General features: G+C 36.8%; 1 protein-coding gene across 17 annotated transcripts in view; it reads right to left on the bottom strand.

Annotated features, from left to right (window-relative positions):
* The window catches only part of MBNL1 (muscleblind like splicing regulator 1), a 201,750-nt gene that overhangs the window by 27,018 nt on the left and 156,264 nt on the right, over positions 1-18,468 (bottom strand). For 13 of the 17 annotated variants that reach the window (XM_024769005.1, XM_024768993.1, XM_024768991.1 and 10 more), the window contains 3 exons: positions 14,029-14,199; positions 12,837-12,947; positions 4,022-4,222 (listed from right to left, as the gene is read on the bottom strand). In XM_024769005.1, the coding sequence (XP_024624773.1) occupies positions 4,022-4,222; positions 12,837-12,947; positions 14,029-14,097 (381 nt within the window). In that variant the 5' untranslated portion in view covers positions 14,098-14,199. The remainder of the gene's footprint in view (positions 1-4,021; positions 4,223-12,836; positions 12,948-14,028; positions 14,200-18,468) is intronic. The other 4 variants (XM_024768996.1, XM_024768997.1, XM_024768998.1 and 1 more) reach the window with 1 other exon arrangement.

The raw sequence follows: 18,468 nt of genomic DNA, 5'->3' as shown, positions 1-18,468 counted from the left end.
GCATTAAAATTTTTTTTTTTTTGTTTTTTTTTTTTTTTTTTTTTTTTTTTTTTGGCTGTGCTGTGTGGCTTGTGGGATCTTAGTTCCCTGACCAGGGACAGAACCCAGGCCCTGGGCAGTGAAAGCCCCAGTCCTAACCATTGGACCGCCAGGGAATTCCCAGGCCCTGCGTTTTCCACAATCATCCCAAGTGATTCTAATCACATTAAAGCTTGAAAACCACTGCTCTAGGACTAGGGGCATGAACTAGATGCCATATTTTGTAGCTGGAATGTTCAAAATGTAAACATGTTCTCGAGAAGAATGCTAACACATGTTTAAAATGTGTCATATTTTATCTCTTCTGTTACATTACCCTAAGCTCTGAATAAGGGCATGTATCGTTCTGTGATTAATTAATTGATTAACTGGCTGACAGACTCATTTATTCCTTCACTGACTAAGTTACTGGGCATCATTTATGAGCTTGGCACTATTCTGGTGGACCTTTTCTTGTTGTTAATAACACAGCTGATAACCTTATAAGGCTTCAAGATATTCCTTACAACAGTTTTTACGTGTAAGATGTTCAACAGTTCTTCACTGGATATTGTTGAATAAACAAGAGAATAAATGCATTCATGGATCCTTCCTGCACCATAAAAAAATTATTGTGTCGTGAAAATAAGTCAAACAATGATTTCCTTAATTACCAACTCTTTGTAATGAAGCAAAGATATGACTAAAAACCTCAGTCCTTTCCAGTGCCTACAGACTTTTAACAATTTCTTAAAATAATCATTGAAAATGACCGCTACTTGAAAATTACACAAAGGCATCCCAAGGTCACAAAATGGAATTTTAAAAGCCTCATTTCAGTGACTGATATTCCGGAGAGTTGCTTCTCTTTAGAGAAAACCATGAAGACTGAATTTTACAGCATAGAAAGTATGCAGCTACAAGGTCTTTTAAAAGATATCCAACAGGGCTTCCCTGGTGGCGCAGTGGTTGAGAGTCCGCCTGCCGATGCAGGGGACACAGGTTCGTGCCCCGGTCCGGGAAGATCCCACATGCCGCGGAGCGGCTGGGCCCGTGAGCCATGGCCGCTGAGCCTGTGCTCCACAACGGGAGAGGCCACAACAGTGAGAGGCCCGCGTACCGCCAAAAAAAAAAAAAAAAAAAAAAAGATATCCAACAAAGAATGGATAATATGAATAGTGATAGAAAGCTTAGGTGTGTGTGTGTTATTTATGTGTTAAATACCTTTTCAGTAGTTTGTGGCTGGCATTAAACACAGGAAAATGACCTAAATTTCACCTAGAATGTTCTAACTGGAGGTGATCTTAGAGATTATCTGGTATATTCCCCTAATTTAATATGTGTGGAATATGAAGCTCAGAAAATATAAAAAACTTGACCTATGCTTACTCACCTAACTAGCAAAATCACCAGCACTACTCCTTGGATTCGATTCCTGTTTTTCAATTTAACATTTTTTGTAGTATCACACTGGGTGCTATAAATATAAATATGTGTTAGTTCCTCTAAACAGAACCAGAAGGCTGATAATCTACCATGTTTCTAACTTCTTCATTGTCTATTTTGTAGCCAAAGAGAGAAAGAAGTGGCAAGAAGAATTGGCCAATATTTTAACTGATTCAAAATCTGTTCACCTCAAAAGGAACTCAAAATTCTAAAATGTACTTGGGAGTTCCATGAGTTAAAAATAGAGTATAGATTTAAACCCCAAATAACTAAATGTGTAAATTAAGTGTGTGCACTTACTGCCATGTCTTTTAGACTCCAAGATGTAGTGCAATTAGCATGAGAGGAAATACCCTGAAGATAGGAGTGTCTAAAATCACAAGTGCTAGGAGAAAGATGCCCCTTAGCTTCACATTGCAACATCCTAACAGGTTGTAACTGTGACATTGAGTCAGATCCCATGCAGGAGAATAAGGAAGCTGCCCTACCATCAGGCATTTAGATAAGTGGAATTCGGGTTAAAAGGAAATGACAGTCATTGCAGCAGTAGCCATTTGTTGTGACTATGGGAAAGGAAGACAGACAAAATACTCAAAGTAGCTTCTTGCAAAAGAAAATCAAAACAAAAAAAAAAGAAAGAAGTCTTCATTTTAACTAAACACCATACAAAATATAACCAATTACAGACTACCTAAAATTGTGGGAGGATTAGTTTAAAAGAGTTCTGACCACACAATCAGCCTTTTAAAGAGATTCTTTGACAGAGATTTAAATAGAGACGTTCTCAGCTTTAGGAATATCATCTCCTATTAATAATTAATTCTATCAAGTTATCTCAGACTGCCTATTTGGTTCCCATTAAACAATCAACAGTTACACATTATGAACCCAGGGTTTGCTTCAGACAGGTTGGTGGGGGGGGGGAGGGATGATTCATACATTGAGCACATCTAATAATTTTTAAATATTTAAAATTTCTTAAATTTCCTCCCAGTTTATCTGCAAACAGCATTAGTTAATCAATGAGCAAGAACAATTGTGCAATGACGAACCACCCACAAGTCAAGGTGTTATCTCTAGCACACAGCAGAGTCCTTGGTGCACAGAGGGCATGCAATTAAGTCTCAACATCCTTCCTGAGTTCTCCTGGTGGAACTCTTGTAATTAGTAGCTTTTTCCAAAACGTTCAATGAAAGGTAAAAAACAAGCCTAAAATAAACAAACAAATGAAAACTCTAAAGGGAACATACAAGCCAAAATTTACTGCCTCCTCTTTGTACTGTCACCTGTATGGGAAGGGAGAGTAATACACTAGTGTTTAAAAATGTAGTTCTGAGTTCATACCCCACCAGAACATCCTACCCACGTGACCTTGAATAAGTTATGTTTCATCTCTCTCCATAAATTTATCGCCCTGTTAAATGGAGTTAATGATAGTATCTTCCTCATAAGATTGTTTTGGGGATTAAATGTGTTGCATATGAAGGGGTAACGCTGTGATTGGTAGATAGTAAATATCCAATAAATATCAACTATTATTATTACTGTCAAAAAGATGGTGGCAGTTATAACTACTCTGAAATCTGAGATCCTTTGTAATGCATGCAATGAAACTTAATAAACAAAAAATTGGTGCTTATTAAATAAATTCCTTCTAAACTGATTAGAGTCAATTATGTTCACACAATGGCCTTGTTCTACCGCTTTCTCAGTAATTAAGACATGTAAACGTTCTCAGCACTAAGTACTGCCTCATGCTAACCAGGGAAAAGAGGAAGAGCTCATTTGCTCTTTATATGGACACCAATGCTAGATTTGAGAGCTTCAATGTACAGTAATGTTGCCATTTTTCCCCTTCATCTAGAGTTTACCAAGTTCACTAAATTACAGCCATGCTAAAATTCTCAACAACCACTTCAACATAAGATTTATATCTTTAATTTCTTTTTCATGTAGCAATAGCAAAGTACATACGATCATCCTTGACTCTAAGACTGAGAGCATCACCCAATTTACAATTTAAAAACTTATAATCACATTTCACAAACAAGGCTGCCTTGCTATTCCAACCAAAATATTATGAGGCTTATGAGGAAACCTGCAACGATAAATTTCAAAACAGTTTGTAGAGAGTAACTGAATAACATCTTTATGAGGACAAGTATCAGGGGATTGACAGAATTTGTTAATAGCAACAATAACAAGAAACATTTAGGAAGCTTCTGCTGTGTGCCAGACACTGACTAACTCTTTGAGGTAAGTGCCATAAGTCTCTCCAATTTGAAGATGAGGAAACTGAGGCACAATGAAGTAATAAGCCGTCTGATCCCAGAGTCCAAGTTCTTACCCATTATTCTACATACGGATGTTGTGGCTTCTATAAATGTTACATTCATCAAGTATAGCATATCTATATTCTAGCCAAATGCTCCAAACACTGAACCAAAATCTCTGCTTTGAATTGTTTCTAACCTTCATGGCCAAGGAAGAAATAAACAAAGAGCACACTTTGAAATTTCGAATGGAATACGTAAAGACACCAGCGAATCACTCCTACCTCAAGTCTGTCTGTCCGCATTAATTTCTGTGCAGCAGCTGCAGCAGCTGCAGGTACAGGGACCCCAGGATTCCCTGTAACCAACATGGGTGCAGTCGGCAAGATCTCTGCTGGAACCAGGCTTGGGGAAACAGGTCCCAGGTAGGGATTAAAGGCTGCTGATGCATTGGTGGCTAAGCTTGGTGCAACTGAAAACATTGGCTGAAAAATAAAATACAAAGCAAAATTTAATCGGCAGGTCTTGGTTCAAAGTTGATATCCTGCATTACATATCTATCCTCCATCCATGTATCCATGCATCCATTCATAATCCATTCTCCCTTTGCTTCCTCTTTCCCTCCCTCCCTCTCTCCATTTAATTGTATGTTTATTTACTCTCATTTAGGATAAGAACGTTTCTTAAAATAAGCATTCATCAAATCAATGTTCTTCTAAAATATAATGGGTAATTATCCATTAAATTTTCCACTGGGATTTTGAAGCTTGGGGTCTATAATACTTGCAATTTCTTTTTGAAAAATAGCTCAACCAATTCAATACAGAAACTTCTTGTGGTTACCTAATCTCCACCTTTGTCCTGATTTAATCCTGGAAACTTGTCTAAGAAATACATTTCATAATTGCTATGTCAGATGTACTTAAAAGATCTGTTTACAACTGTTAATAGGTTGCAAGTGTCCTATTATCTAGAATAAATAAAGCAGAACTCACAGTGGACAGCAGAATTTCAGTCAATGTAAACTGTGAATAAATCTTATGGGATACGTGAAAGGTGATGATGACACCATTTCTTTTGAGCATATAAGATAAAGTATTTGGCATATATATTTGTTGCAGGTTTTCCTGGGGAAATTATAAATCTCCCACCAGCCTATTACACCTTTGTGAGATACTTAACAAATTCAGCTTACTAGGGAGAAACTATTCTGAAATGTGAAGTCTGAAAAAGAACACTTCTAAAGAAATGCATTATGATTGTTCAAGGAAATACATATAGTAGCATTGAATAAAATGCTACAAGATAGATTTTTTTTGCCAGAAATGCTTTCATGAATATATGACAGTAGTTTCTATTTGTTGATATGAAAATTTGCATATCAGGAAATACGTGTTTTTGAGTAAAATTAAATAATTTACCCGAAATCTATTTTAACAATGTGCTTTTCCAGTTTTCAAAAGATAACCTAGCACAATTTTCCACCTTATTGGTGGTAAATTTTCAACTTCCTAATTCAATGGAGTTTTCATTCTTGATGTTTAATGCTGTGTGTAATAATAATGTTTGTTTCCAAAACACAAAAACAAATGGACAAAATGGATCCTGTTCATTAAGGTAATTTTAAACAATCTGTTATCTTTACCCTGTAGTAAGGAATAGAATCACAGAAATTTCTTTTAGGAAGAAAGGGACATGAGAATGTAGATAATTCTTCCCTCTGACAGGAATAAGAAGTTAGATGACCCCAGAGTTTATTTAGTATTCAAGAGAGTTTTGGTGTAAGGTTTTATGCAATCAAGATGTATATGTTACAAAAGTAATTCTTATAGCTCAGAAGAAATATCTTTAAAAAAATAAAATATATCCTTTATCTAATTTGGCCCTGACTCATCCTGTATTTAGAAGAGTAAAACAGATTTCAAGTATACCTCTTTTCTTAGGGCAGTGGTTCTCAATTATGGGTGATTTTGTCTCGCAGGGGACATTTTGCAATATCAGGGGACATTTTTGGTTGTCACAGCTGGGGGTGCCAGCTGCATCTAATGGGTAGAGGCTGCTAAGTGTCCTGTAACACAGAACAGTCCCTCGTAACAAAGACTTATCCAGCCCCAAATGTCAATAGTGCTGGGGTTGAAAATTCCTATCCTAAAGGATACAGCCTTCTCGTGACTTCACAAATTGTTTTAGGACAAAATATTTGCAGCTAGCATATCCAGTCTTACTAAGAAGACCATGTAATACAGAGTATTTAATACATAATATACCATGGATTCCATCGATATTTTCAAATTAAAATAATTATTGTTCCTAATGTGTTGGTTTGAATGCCATGGTTAGTTGCCCTGCCTGGTTGATGGCTCTTGATGAAGTTGCCTGAAGTAATACTTCCGGTCCCCAGTTCCATCCCTGCCCAAGGCAGCTACCCACGGACAACAGGAAAACTACTGGGGGTTCCAGATATTAACAATCAATAACCTGTCAGAAACTGGGGCCCAGAGCAATCTCCATCTATCAACAGTTACTTATTCAAACAGCAGCTGATCTGATACTGCTTCACTGACTACTGGCTGCCAAGGCAGCAGCAACACAAGAGTTGCCCTGTATAGTAAATACATGCTGAACTTGGATCTCTATTCAGAAATATTCAGGTTAAACTTACACTGTTACACGCTGTCGGACACAATATGTGAAATTTCAGCCAGAAAAACATTCTAATTTTTCTCTTAGATATTTAAGAATTATAAGAAATTTAGCACAGAAGACTAAAAGACTAGTTTAGAATATGGAGAACAGAGCTGGTCAATGTTAATTCTTGCTATGAATTAATATGTATTTCCAGAGAGGGCATTTTAAATGTATACTTCATAAAGTTACTGAGATGTTTATGTCACTTTGCACAATCTACTATAATTATTTAGAAGCAGAGGTCCAACTGACAAACTGATGGAGGGAAGAAAAGCATTTTTATTTTAAGAAAACAAGATCAGTGGCCAGTAAAATTCAGCTTTGCTAAATATCACCGAATAAAATAAATTTATAATCTGCAACGCATATAGTGTAGCAGTTGCATATTACAGATAAAAGAATACTTTTATGAGATAAAAATACTCATCTTATTAACTGGAAACAATTTTTCCAGTAGATTGTTTCTACAGAGTCGTCACATGAATTAATTTTCTGACAATTCAGCAGAACAAATTCAAATCTGAAGAACTTTAGGGCACTGTCCCCAAGTAAAATCTGTAGCAGCTTCTAAAACACAAACTATTCAACAAACACTATCTCAAACTGCTCCCTCTCCAGATAAAGAGTTATTTGCTAAACAGGCAGACAATCGATAATAATAGCTCTGTACTTTGAAACTGGATTCCAGCAGCTGCCAAAAAAAACCCACGGAAGTGCAGCATTCCTTCATTTCTTTTGAATTTCTGTAAATTTGTTATATCCCTTTTTCAAAGAGCACCTTGCTGGAGGTAGGTCATTGCCGGCCCCATCAGAGTGCTCTAATCAGATTAGTGAAGGACTTGAACTGTGGTACTGCCAATTCTCTATTCCAAATGCCATCCGAAAGAGGATTCAGCAGAATCACAAAGACGGATATTAATACAATGGTATTGTCAAGCAGTATCCTATTTTCTCCGAAGTAACCACAGCATAACATATAACTATGTAATTGGTGTATTTGATACTGACTATATCCTTGTAATAATGATTTACAGATATCTTTTTTCCCAGAAGGCATAAGGAAGGTTGGTTTATGATTGCCTTTTTGCCAGTGAACATCCTAAGCAGAGAAAAACAAATTGCAATCTCACTAATGCTGGTGCATTTATGGGCTAACCACTTGTTTGTTTTAAATGAGACATTTGATTCCATTAAGGTAATCAGGCTTTATTATGAATGAAAATGTTATTCAATTTCACATTATGACCCTCGTTAACTGTGTGCCAACATGATTATTACAATAATTCTATTTATTGCGTGCCAGGCATTGTGCTAAGTGCTTTACCTATGTTATTATATTTAATCCTCATAATAGTAGAGTATAAACTCCTTGGAGCAAACGAAAGCAAAAACTCCACTGCTTTTGTTACAAGGAGGAGGGGATACATGTTTAGTTCACTACTAAATTCCCAGAACCGAGAATGATGCCTGGCACACAGTAGGCCCTCAATAAATATACACTGAATAAGTGAGTGAGTCAATGAATGAATGAAAGTGTGAATAAATTACAGCCTTGTCAGGTGGATATTATTAGTTTCATTTTGCAGATAAGGGAAAGGGCTCACAGAGATTATGTGCCCATGGTCACAAATGAGTGCATGGAAGACCTAGGATTTAGACATCGGTGTGTTTAATTCCAGGTGGTTCGAAAACCAGTGGTTCTCAGTGCTGGCTGTCCAGCAGAATCACCTGGACGACTTGAAGCCCAGAACTCCCTGGCACTCTCTACTCATCAGAATCTCTAGGCAGCAGTAGTTTTTAAGGCTCCTGGGGAAATCCAATTCCATATACTATGTGGTCTTCTACTATTTAAATACAGAAATAGGTCCAGTTTTCAGGTTCTATGTGAGGTCTCTAAGTATATATGTGCCTCCTGTGGCTCCCTGCTTTTGAACATGGTTTTCCCTCCACGGTGAAGGTTGCTCCTGTCCAGCCCAACTGTTTAATTCCTAATTAGGCTTCAAGAATCACGACTCCTTCTCGAAGTTTGCCCTGATCCACGCACACCTCCAACTATGAAGGGGCTTTTCCTACCCTCTGTTCCTACGTAATTCTTCGTCACTGGAGTTCAGCATTGATCACCAGGTGTGTTTACTTAACCATCTCTTCTACTTGGGCTCTCAGAGTGCAGTCTCAGTCACTGTGCTTTGTCCATTTTGCACATCCTGCACTTGGCATCTATACAGGTCCTCTACAAACATTTGCTTAACAAATATATTTACGGATTTGCTGTTTTTCTCTGCCACAGAAACTAACTAGCAAATATATTAAATGTTTTCTAGTATACGTATTTGAACATTAAAAAAGATTTAGTGTTATTTCCTCTGAATCTCAAATTTTAATCATTCATTTCTTTAGTATGCTTATTTAAAATTTAATTTATTTTATTTTTGATTGTCACTTTTTTCATATTGAACTAAGTTTCATTAACAAACTGTTACCATGCTGTAATCTTGCAAATATCATAGGGATTCTAATTTATTTTCAAACACTGTGTGAAACAGTGTTTGTTCTGCGTATAATGTTTGCCATTTTTAATAAAACAGAGGGAGTATATAAAACAAATAATATATACTCAGTATGTGCTGGGATTTACAGAACACAAATTTTAAGTCAGAGTTTTCTAGATTTTACCACTGTGTGTGTGTGTGGCGGGGGGTGGTGTGTTTTTGATGGTCAAACGTGTAAACAGGGAAAAATTAAGCTTTTTAAAAAAATTTACAGCACAAAATCAAGGTATATAAAACCATGTTTCTGGGTAAGCACAGCCCTGTACAAGAGCTATAAACAGTCTCTGTAAATAATTATTTTGAATATAAACATAGAGCCAAAAGCTAACGGGAATTATCAACAAATTTACATTACAGTGTCTTTTCTTCTAAGAAGGTAGCCCGTGACTGGAATAAAATGAGAAATACCGTTTTAAACTCTGCTTCTAGACTGACTCGCTGACTGGGCAAATCAAATGACCACTTACTTTATTCTTAATTTCACAATATACTTCAAGTGACTTTTAATGAAGTAATAAACATTTAAATAAAGAAGACTCACTTCTAGCCCTCCAAGAAGAAAGGTATCAACAAATATGGCCTGGTGCCTAAGATTCAGGGCCCATTCTCACGCTGCTTGAGGAAGTAGAGGCTCCTTGACAGAAATAGGCAGTAAGATGGGCAGGATGGATGAAATAAGATTCAGAGTGACGGACCTGGAAACATTTTTACCAGAAACACTTGGGGATAAAGCAGCCTTATCTCAACCACTAGTTGGATAAACTGGAATGTAAAGCACTAAAAAACAATTTAAGAATTCTAGGTGTTCCTGGAAGTGTGACAAATGATGACTTCAAAGCTTTCAGGAACCAACTGCCCAAAAAACGCTTGGATATGAAGTGACAGCAAAGGCAAGGCGACAGGAGCAGCAAAGGAGCTCCTAAGACTTTAGCTAAATCCAGTAACTTTGAATTTCTCTATCCCTAGCCTACTTCAAGTTCATGAAATGCATAGGGAATTCGACATGAGTTTTGTACCTCGAAGTAGCTAGTGTGTGTACCTTCAGGGCAGGTGCCTTGGGAAATTATGGATGGCCAAGGCCAACCTTTGGGCTCACAGGGAAAGGCATGGGAGGGCACTGCTAGGGGACCTCCAGAGCTCAGATACACTCTTCAAAACACTGCTTACGCAGACCTCTTCAAGGGCAACGCCGAGAACCTGGAATCAACAGGGTTTCTGAAAAACATCTTTCTGGGATGGACCAAAGAAATACACCAGATGCCTCTAAGTTGTGAGCCCCGAGGTGCAGTGTATCGTTGATTATTTAGTAACTTCTTGTTAGATTACCTTTGCATCAGATAGTGTATGGCAAAATAATAGTATTTTTTTAAGTACTACCTAGAAAAAAAATCCAGAAATTTAATTTTTTTAACTTGGATAATTAAATACTATAGGTCCTCTATTTATCTTCACAGAACATACAATAAAGGATAAAATGCTCTTTTGCATTTTTATTAGTGGTTTAGAAATGATAATAGAACTAACACCAATTACTTGATAATTTACTATGCTAAATTTCAGGAAGTAGACATATAAATTCAATTATTTATTTTCAACTACTTATTTTCTTATCTTATGAAATTGGAATAATTATAAGATTGGTAGGACCTTTCAAATAATGTATCTTAAAGTTTTCACTATATGCTGAAAAAGGTCAGGGATTTTAAATGAATCCACCAAAGACCCAGAGTTGGTTGGTGGCACGTCTCCATTTAGTGTTTCTACAGCATGGACGCCAGAACCTGAACGGCCTGGGTGAAAATCCTGGCCCTGCTAACTCACTAGCTATGTAACTTGGGCAAACTAGTTAATCTCTGAACCTCTGAGTCTTCATCTCTAAAGCTGGATAATATTCCCTACTTTTATAGTACGGTTGTGAGGATTTATGATATAAAATGTGCTGAGTGCCTTCAATGCCCTCAGAGTACTGTAATTACCCCCCAAATGTTATGTTCTTTTTCAGATTCCTGGCTTGGTACATTTCATTACAACATAATCAAGTCCATGAAAACAAGAAACTCGCCTATAAATCCCTGCATTTCGCAGACCAGCCCAGTGTTATATTCTGGAGATCTTAAATTTATAGACCCGGTCTCTCAAAATTTATGAGAAGATGAGAACCCAAACTGGGTGGCATGATAGCTATTTCCTGGTCCCAACAGTACCCTCATCAAGTCCCTGGCTGCCTCTGCTAACAGTCTACTAATAGGTATCCACCTGTACTCCCCATTCGATGCTGCAGTCTCTATAATTGGGCTTGTGCTCTGGTTCCAGTTATAATTCCTTTGGACTCTGGCTCGGGTAAACTACCCTGAACCTCTGCCTGTTCTTCTCATGTTCGGGAAACTCTTTCCTTCGTTCTTTCTTTCACTTATCAAGCAATTTTTTAAATCTCTGCCACATGCCAGGCATAATGCTAGATGCTTCTGAATTTGATTAGACCTCGCTAGCCTCTTCCCCTCTTCCTGTTTCCTCCAGTTATGGTCTGGGGGCCAAACTGGCTGGCCCTAGAGAACTAAGATGCTTTACTTACTTGACTAAAAGTCCAGTCACTGCTCAGATATTCCTGATACTGCTGAGGTTATGAATCTGCTCACAGCATTATCTCCTTTGCTATCACTACTACCTGGGTTGGATCCAAGTTTATACCACGTCTTCAACCACCACCATCTATTCTAGTGGCCATCCTCTTCTGAGTGGCAACCCTTTTCCATATTAGTCACCTGGCTGTGTTATAATCCCTCTCTGTAGGCCCAGCACTAAAGTTCCAGTAAACAGCTGGTTATGACCATCTTGTTTATTTCTGAATTTATATTCTGATATGAATATACATTTCCATATCATTATCCTCATCAAAACAGGGCTGACTACAAAAAGGATCAAAAAGTCTCAGGTGGGGTTTTGAAGGCAAATTTCCTGGATTAAAGCCTTTTCTACAGTCATTAAAACCCTAAATGCTTTAAAATTGAATAATTAAAATGACTTCTATACTCAGTACAAAAACGTCACTCTGAATGGAGTCTACTTTTAGACTATGATCTCAGGAAGCCTCTAGCAGAAGGGTAATTCCACATTCAAATCTAGTCATATCAGGGAAAATTAACATAAAGCCTGAATGGGCTCACAACTAATAAAAATAAATGCTCCATCTAAGCAGAGAATTTTCCAACAATAACACCAGAAAATGAGGTAATTTTTCTGATGGTTTCAGAAATCTGTGACTTGTTGATTTTTTTTTAAACAACACATATTTGTTATACCATTTCAAACACATGAGCATAAATGGTGTTTAGAGTTTGTCCCAGGATTACACATACGATGACCCTGAAATGGCCTTGAGAGTAAAACTCAAGGACTAACTCAGGAGATGGGCCAAGACTTCACAGTGAGGAACTCACTGTCATGACCTGTTCTCTGCCATCTGGGAACCACACTTGCTGATCTCAGAGGTTCTCCCAGTCACCCAGAGGGTAGAGCCTGCCGGTCAGCACGCTCTAAATGTTTAAGTGGAACAAAGTGTCTCACATCAAGGAGAGATATTATATTGACTATCGCAGTAGCCACCCCAAGGATTTATCAGATCTTTGAAACCATATGTGAGAGTCGAGTGTAAAAGAGAACTCTTGTCCTATATTTTACGCTAGAGACAATGATTAAACTTTTTTTTAAAACCAAATGGAAATCTTCATGCTATCCCAACACAGACATGTGAAATTAACAGGTGTCACAGAAATAAATTTAAGATATCATATTTTTAACTGAGTCCCCAATAATGGAAAAAATATATCAAGTTAAAACAGACAGAATTATAATATTCTCTCACCTCAACTGTATAGTATTGATAATTGGTATCACTGCCGATTGGATTTGGAGATCCCTCCCACCTCGAAATGCAATCCCCCCCTCTTTTTTGGAATGATTGGTTCATTAAGTTCTAAGAGAGAATAATAATTACATTGAGTTCAGGGGTTAAAATGTATCAGGAAAAAAATTAGTTAGCATACATGCTACAGTTAGCTATCAGAAAAATGTGGGTCTTCACGTTTCCATGACCCCATAATATTGCATATAAGTCAGTGACAGGAATATTCCGATCATTGCAAATTTCAACATGCATTTAAATACAGAATTACTATATCACAATTAACATCAGAACATCTTTTGTAACCTAAAATTAGTTACGATATTAATCTCTCACATTTTTGTGGATAAATGTGAGTAAAGGTTATTAAAGTCATTTATCACATACACCCTCCTCCCAAATCCAAACAAATAAACAAATAAATAAATATGCTCAGAATCAAAGGTTACGTACATACACTGCTCAGTAAACATTAAATCCATATGACCACCTACAGTTTATAAAATTTTGCTCTTTTCTTAAAAGCTCTTTCTATACTCTTTCTATACAGAGTTTCTAAGCTCTTTCTATACAGAGTTTCTGCCTCTCCTGATTAGGTCTCCTTTGATGAGACTTCGAGGTCCATGATACAGATTTGTCACTGTCAGAATTTTCCTAGCATTTGTAACTATAAACTAGTTTCAATTTAAGTTTAAAAGAATAACAAAGGCTCCTTTTCAAGAAAGAGAACTGTATAGATTCTCTTTAATGAGAGAGGAAAGGGAAACATTTTCTCAAAATTAAAGATGATATACACCAATTTTTAAAATGACTATTACTGCTAAAGGTAGCCTGAAAATGCACCTTGACTATACTGCTGAGTTTAACGACCACTTAAAAAAAGACCATTTAACGTCTGCAAGTCACAGGATTTAATTTGAAGGGAGTTTTGAGGGACAAACATGCTGTAATGTAAATTTCCACATGATTTAGCCAGAAGATGCGTAACTTTACGGTGTGAAAATTGTTTCCAGGGTTTGACTGCTAGTTTGGCTAGAAAATGCTAGGTAACTGACACTGTTACCTATGTTCAGTTGATCTATCACCACTTTAACACTGAAAGTGAGCACTCAGAATGACAAACTTCAGGAACGAGAACTGAGAACACGCTTACCACGGGTTGCAATGGGGCACCGGGCATCATGGCGTTGGCTAGTTGCATTTGCTGGGCCAACATGGCCATGTTCTTCTGCTGAATCAAGTTATTGCGCCCATTTATCTCCAATTGCGTTTTTAAGTGGGGGGGTGGGTGAAGATATTTGCAGTTCTCCCTGGAGCAACGACCCTAAGAAACAAAAGCAGAAAATAATCACCTTAAAAAAATAATAAAATCCACAAATCTTAAGAAAATCATAATGATGCAAACCCGTCACTTGAATCTACTGTGGGTCTTTCACACACTGAAAAGAGTCCAAATCACTTTATTATACATTTCGAGTAAATAATGAATTCACTCTATGTATTATCAAAATGAGATATTAAGACATGTGAAAAAAGTTTCAAGCTTAAAGAAGCTCCTGTATTTTAATATTAGCACTAATATTTCTAGTTCCAAGTTTAAAAATCTACAAACTGCCAGGGGAATATTAAAACACAGAACTATCAAATAAAATGTTAGGCTCCTTCCATAACATCTTCTGGTTAACTTTAATGAACCCAAAAGAATGATGAAGTTTTACCATTTATTTTTACTTGTACTGAGTCGTAAGGGAATGAAATTAGAGGACTCAAGGCACACGGTTATCTTCAGTAAAACACCTTTACATGTATCTCACAAGAAGTAACATTAAAATTACTACTAAGCGTTATAAGCCAATATATTAAGAAATGTACAGATGAAAAGAAGATTTCCACACATTCCTCACTGTGTATAGAGATTAGTAAGTATAGTGAAATATTGGTGAAAAATGTAGCCTTTAACCTTCCAGTGGTAAATCTAGTCTACATCACCCAAGAATAATAAAACAATAGAAACAGACATATTTATCCTCCCAAAAACTTAGAGTATAAAATGGAGAAAAAAAATAAGTTACTATAAAACAAGAAATGTGAATATACCTTTCTTTTGGGATGAGTCTTCTCATCAAAATATATATATTAAAGTCTGTATTATGCAATATTGTCAGGGATTGACCCATATTATTTCAATATAGTATTGTCAAGTCATATTGATAGTAACTTATCTCATGAATTACCACCCTGACAACTTCTTTCACCAATAAATCTAATTACAGCTGTTTGTGAGGGTAAAAGAAAGATTTAATTGAAGCCATCAACCACCTTCTTGAGCTTTCTTTGATTTTTCTAAGAAAAATCTATTTACCATAATTTGACCTTGTACTGTAAATTGACTCAGAAAACTGATGTTTATATTTGTGAGAAAATCTGTCACAATTCTAACTTGAATGATTTATTTCTGGCTCGTTTTGATTAAGCTGTTTAGGAATAAGTTCATAAGTTTATATCACAGGATACTGCCTTTTATTTTAAAAAGCTTTATGTAATAAAGCTTTACTAATAATATTTTAAGTCAGGAGGCAGTAGAGAACAGTGGTCAATAGCAAGGACCTTACAGGTCTCAGGACCTGGGGTAGAGGCCTAGCTCTCTCACTCAACAGCTGCATGAATTGCATAAAAAACTAACTTCTTTAAGCCTCAGGGTTTTCATTCATTTCAAAACTGCTATATAACCTACAAAAGAATAAGTTTATTTTTAAGATTAAAGAAGATAATGTCTATGTCACACCCTCGGTACTGCATGGCGCTCTCCAAGGAGCAGGGGAAGGTCAGAAGCTGCTATTACCACCGCTCCCAGAGCATTTTAAATTGTATACACAATAAGAGAAAAACAAAATATTGGCATGAAGGTAACTTTTATAATATTTATTAGTTATGGCTATTGATAAATTCACAAGTAAAGTAACATTTACATATCTATGACCTATTCCATCTGAAATCATCGTGCTTGACATCTGTTGAGATCGTGAGTATATTAGCGTAAAAGCATCTGGATGCAAAACAACTTTCATAAAAACAACACGTCGAGTCACAAGATAAACCACAGGGAATGACTGGCCAACATAAATAACTCATGGATGACACATGGTCTGATTTCAGGGATATCCAGTTGGGGTCTTTTAAAGAAAACCTGCTTTTTCAGTACAAAGAACAACTTGTCTCTAAGAGAAATTCCGCTTCTCAGTATCTCCACATCACATTTCTTACTAAGATTGGATTTATTTAAGTGCAGATAAGTAGGGTTATATCCACTCTGAAGATTCAGTTACTGTCAATTGACTCAGATCAGTTTCTAGAGTTCCATAAATAACACAGAGACAGCCCTGGGCCCTGAACCCTGCTTTGTCAACACTAACACTGGTCTTCCTGGCACTTCATTCTAGTGCCTCCCTTGAACATAAACCACCAGGGCTCTCCTACCTAGGAATACAGCCTGGATGGAAATAACGAAGGAGAGAAAACACGTGCAAACCACCATATATTCTGTATCCCCGCATCTCAAAACTTTTAATAGAAACTCGGACCTTTGGTTTTCGTTTTGTCTTTACTACATCTACTCAGGAAAAATGCCATTCTACTACACTTCCTACATAGGCCACATTTTCCATGCTTAGCTTGATCTGACTGGATTGCAGCCTCACTTTCAAAAAGCTACGTTCCTAAGAATCATTAACTGAGGACATTTTGTGGCAAAGTACACAGACTAACAAGCCTCCTCCACAGAGTCTGTGGCAATAGGTCTGGGGCCCAGGGATCTACATTTTAACGGTATTCCAGGTTATTCTGATATAGCAGAAAACACTACAAAACACAATTATGCAAAGCCACGTGAATTTTTCATCGACACGTATGGAAAAAATAACTGAGTAGCCTCCGCAATTCCTATTAGATAAACTTAGCTTCTTAGGAAGGTCAAAACGTGTTTAATGCTTACTATGCTGCTGAAAAATTGTGGTTTGACAAATAAAAAGGTCAAAAGCAAGTTAGAATAAACATCCTGTTCCAGAGAATTGCCTAAGCTCTGAGGAAAACCACCAGTAGCAGCCCTTCTAGAGAGTTCAGGTAAATACGACATTGGTACCTCTCCACATTCATCCATCTCTTGAGTTCCCAGCACTGTTACCTCAATAAGCATTTGCAGAATGAATGAATGAACACTTCTTACTAAATGCTTAAAGATGAATTCTACTGTAGATCCATTCTGGAGACAATGAAGATAACAGAATAAAAACTAGATCTAATACCAAATTTTGACTCTGAGTTGTACTAACCTAATGATGGTTTTATTCAGAGGCCAGAAATTTGAACACAGAATAAATAAAGCCTGCCACGATAAAAGGAGAAAAAGTAACATGAGGCCTGCAAGTTTCACTAGGGAGGAAGATTTGTGTAGGGATTCAATGTACTTGGTATTTTAAAATCTATACAGTGACAATACAGTCTAAAAAATCTAAAAACAGAAATTCAATCAGTATCTTGTACTCACATATGCAGATTTTTGTATAGGAGCTACTACTCTACATCATCAGAGATTTCACCCCAAGATACAATAAACTGGGTTGCTAGGATTAATGCAAAAACATGAAGAAGTTTCTATTCAGTTTTGATTGCTACATGCAGTTCCCCTTATTGCCATATAATTGTACATCTGACCAAACATAGCTTGGTTCAAACAACAGCTTTGTTACTCACTTGCCGTGTGACCTTATGGAAGTTAGTTAACTTCTCAGAGTGGCCACAGCTTTCCTGTAAATAGTTAACAATACCATTGACCTCACTGGTGATGTATGAGGATTGAGCGAGATAGTGGGCCAGCCTCATACATGGCTCCTGGTATAACAGCCTGGCAGTAAATATTAATAATTTCTCTCTCTTTCCGTAAGTTCTCAAGCTAATAACAAGCAGCAGTTGCTTAACCTAGCACCCTATCTGTTAAAGGTACTAAAAATAATACAAGTAGCAAAACTCAGTGACAGTACATGTCAACCATCAATAACATAAGCTTTCCCCTTAATCATCATTTTCTATTTGCAACATCCACGAAGGGAAAATGCCATTCTAATACATTTCTCACAATGTTATGCTTCTGCGGTTTACTTCTGTTGATTGCACCTGAATCTTATTTTCAGTGAGCTGGCCAGCTGACTAGCAGGCCACACTATACCGCCTATACCATAAATATCTGAGACTCCATTCAAGGAGGCCTTTTATAAGTTAACACAACACAGATTCCAAAGACATCATTGTAATGCATATACTGTATATTTTAAGGAAACGGAGGAAGTTCAATAAAATATTGATCCAGAATGAGTCCATTTTTCTCTAATAATTTTTCTACCATCTTTAAATATAAGTAACCTGTCCAGAAAAAGTAAAAAATGTCCCCTTGTAGACCATTTGAGGCTAATGAGAGATTAAGTCATCAACTCCTCAATTTCTGAGGTTACAAACTGTTAAATTGTGAACTGAAGGATTTTCTCATTAGCCTTTGAAATTGGTACAAAGCATGTGATTCTAACAAGGGATGATGTACATT

The sequence above is a fragment of the Neophocaena asiaeorientalis genome, unplaced genomic scaffold, assembly GCF_003031525.2.
Source record: "Neophocaena asiaeorientalis asiaeorientalis breed wild unplaced genomic scaffold, Neophocaena_asiaeorientalis_V1.1 scaffold118, whole genome shotgun sequence".
Lineage (NCBI taxonomy): Eukaryota > Metazoa > Chordata > Mammalia > Artiodactyla > Phocoenidae > Neophocaena > Neophocaena asiaeorientalis.
The sequence above is the reverse complement of the archived record's forward strand: the minus strand, read 5'-3'. Positions and strand labels throughout refer to the sequence as shown.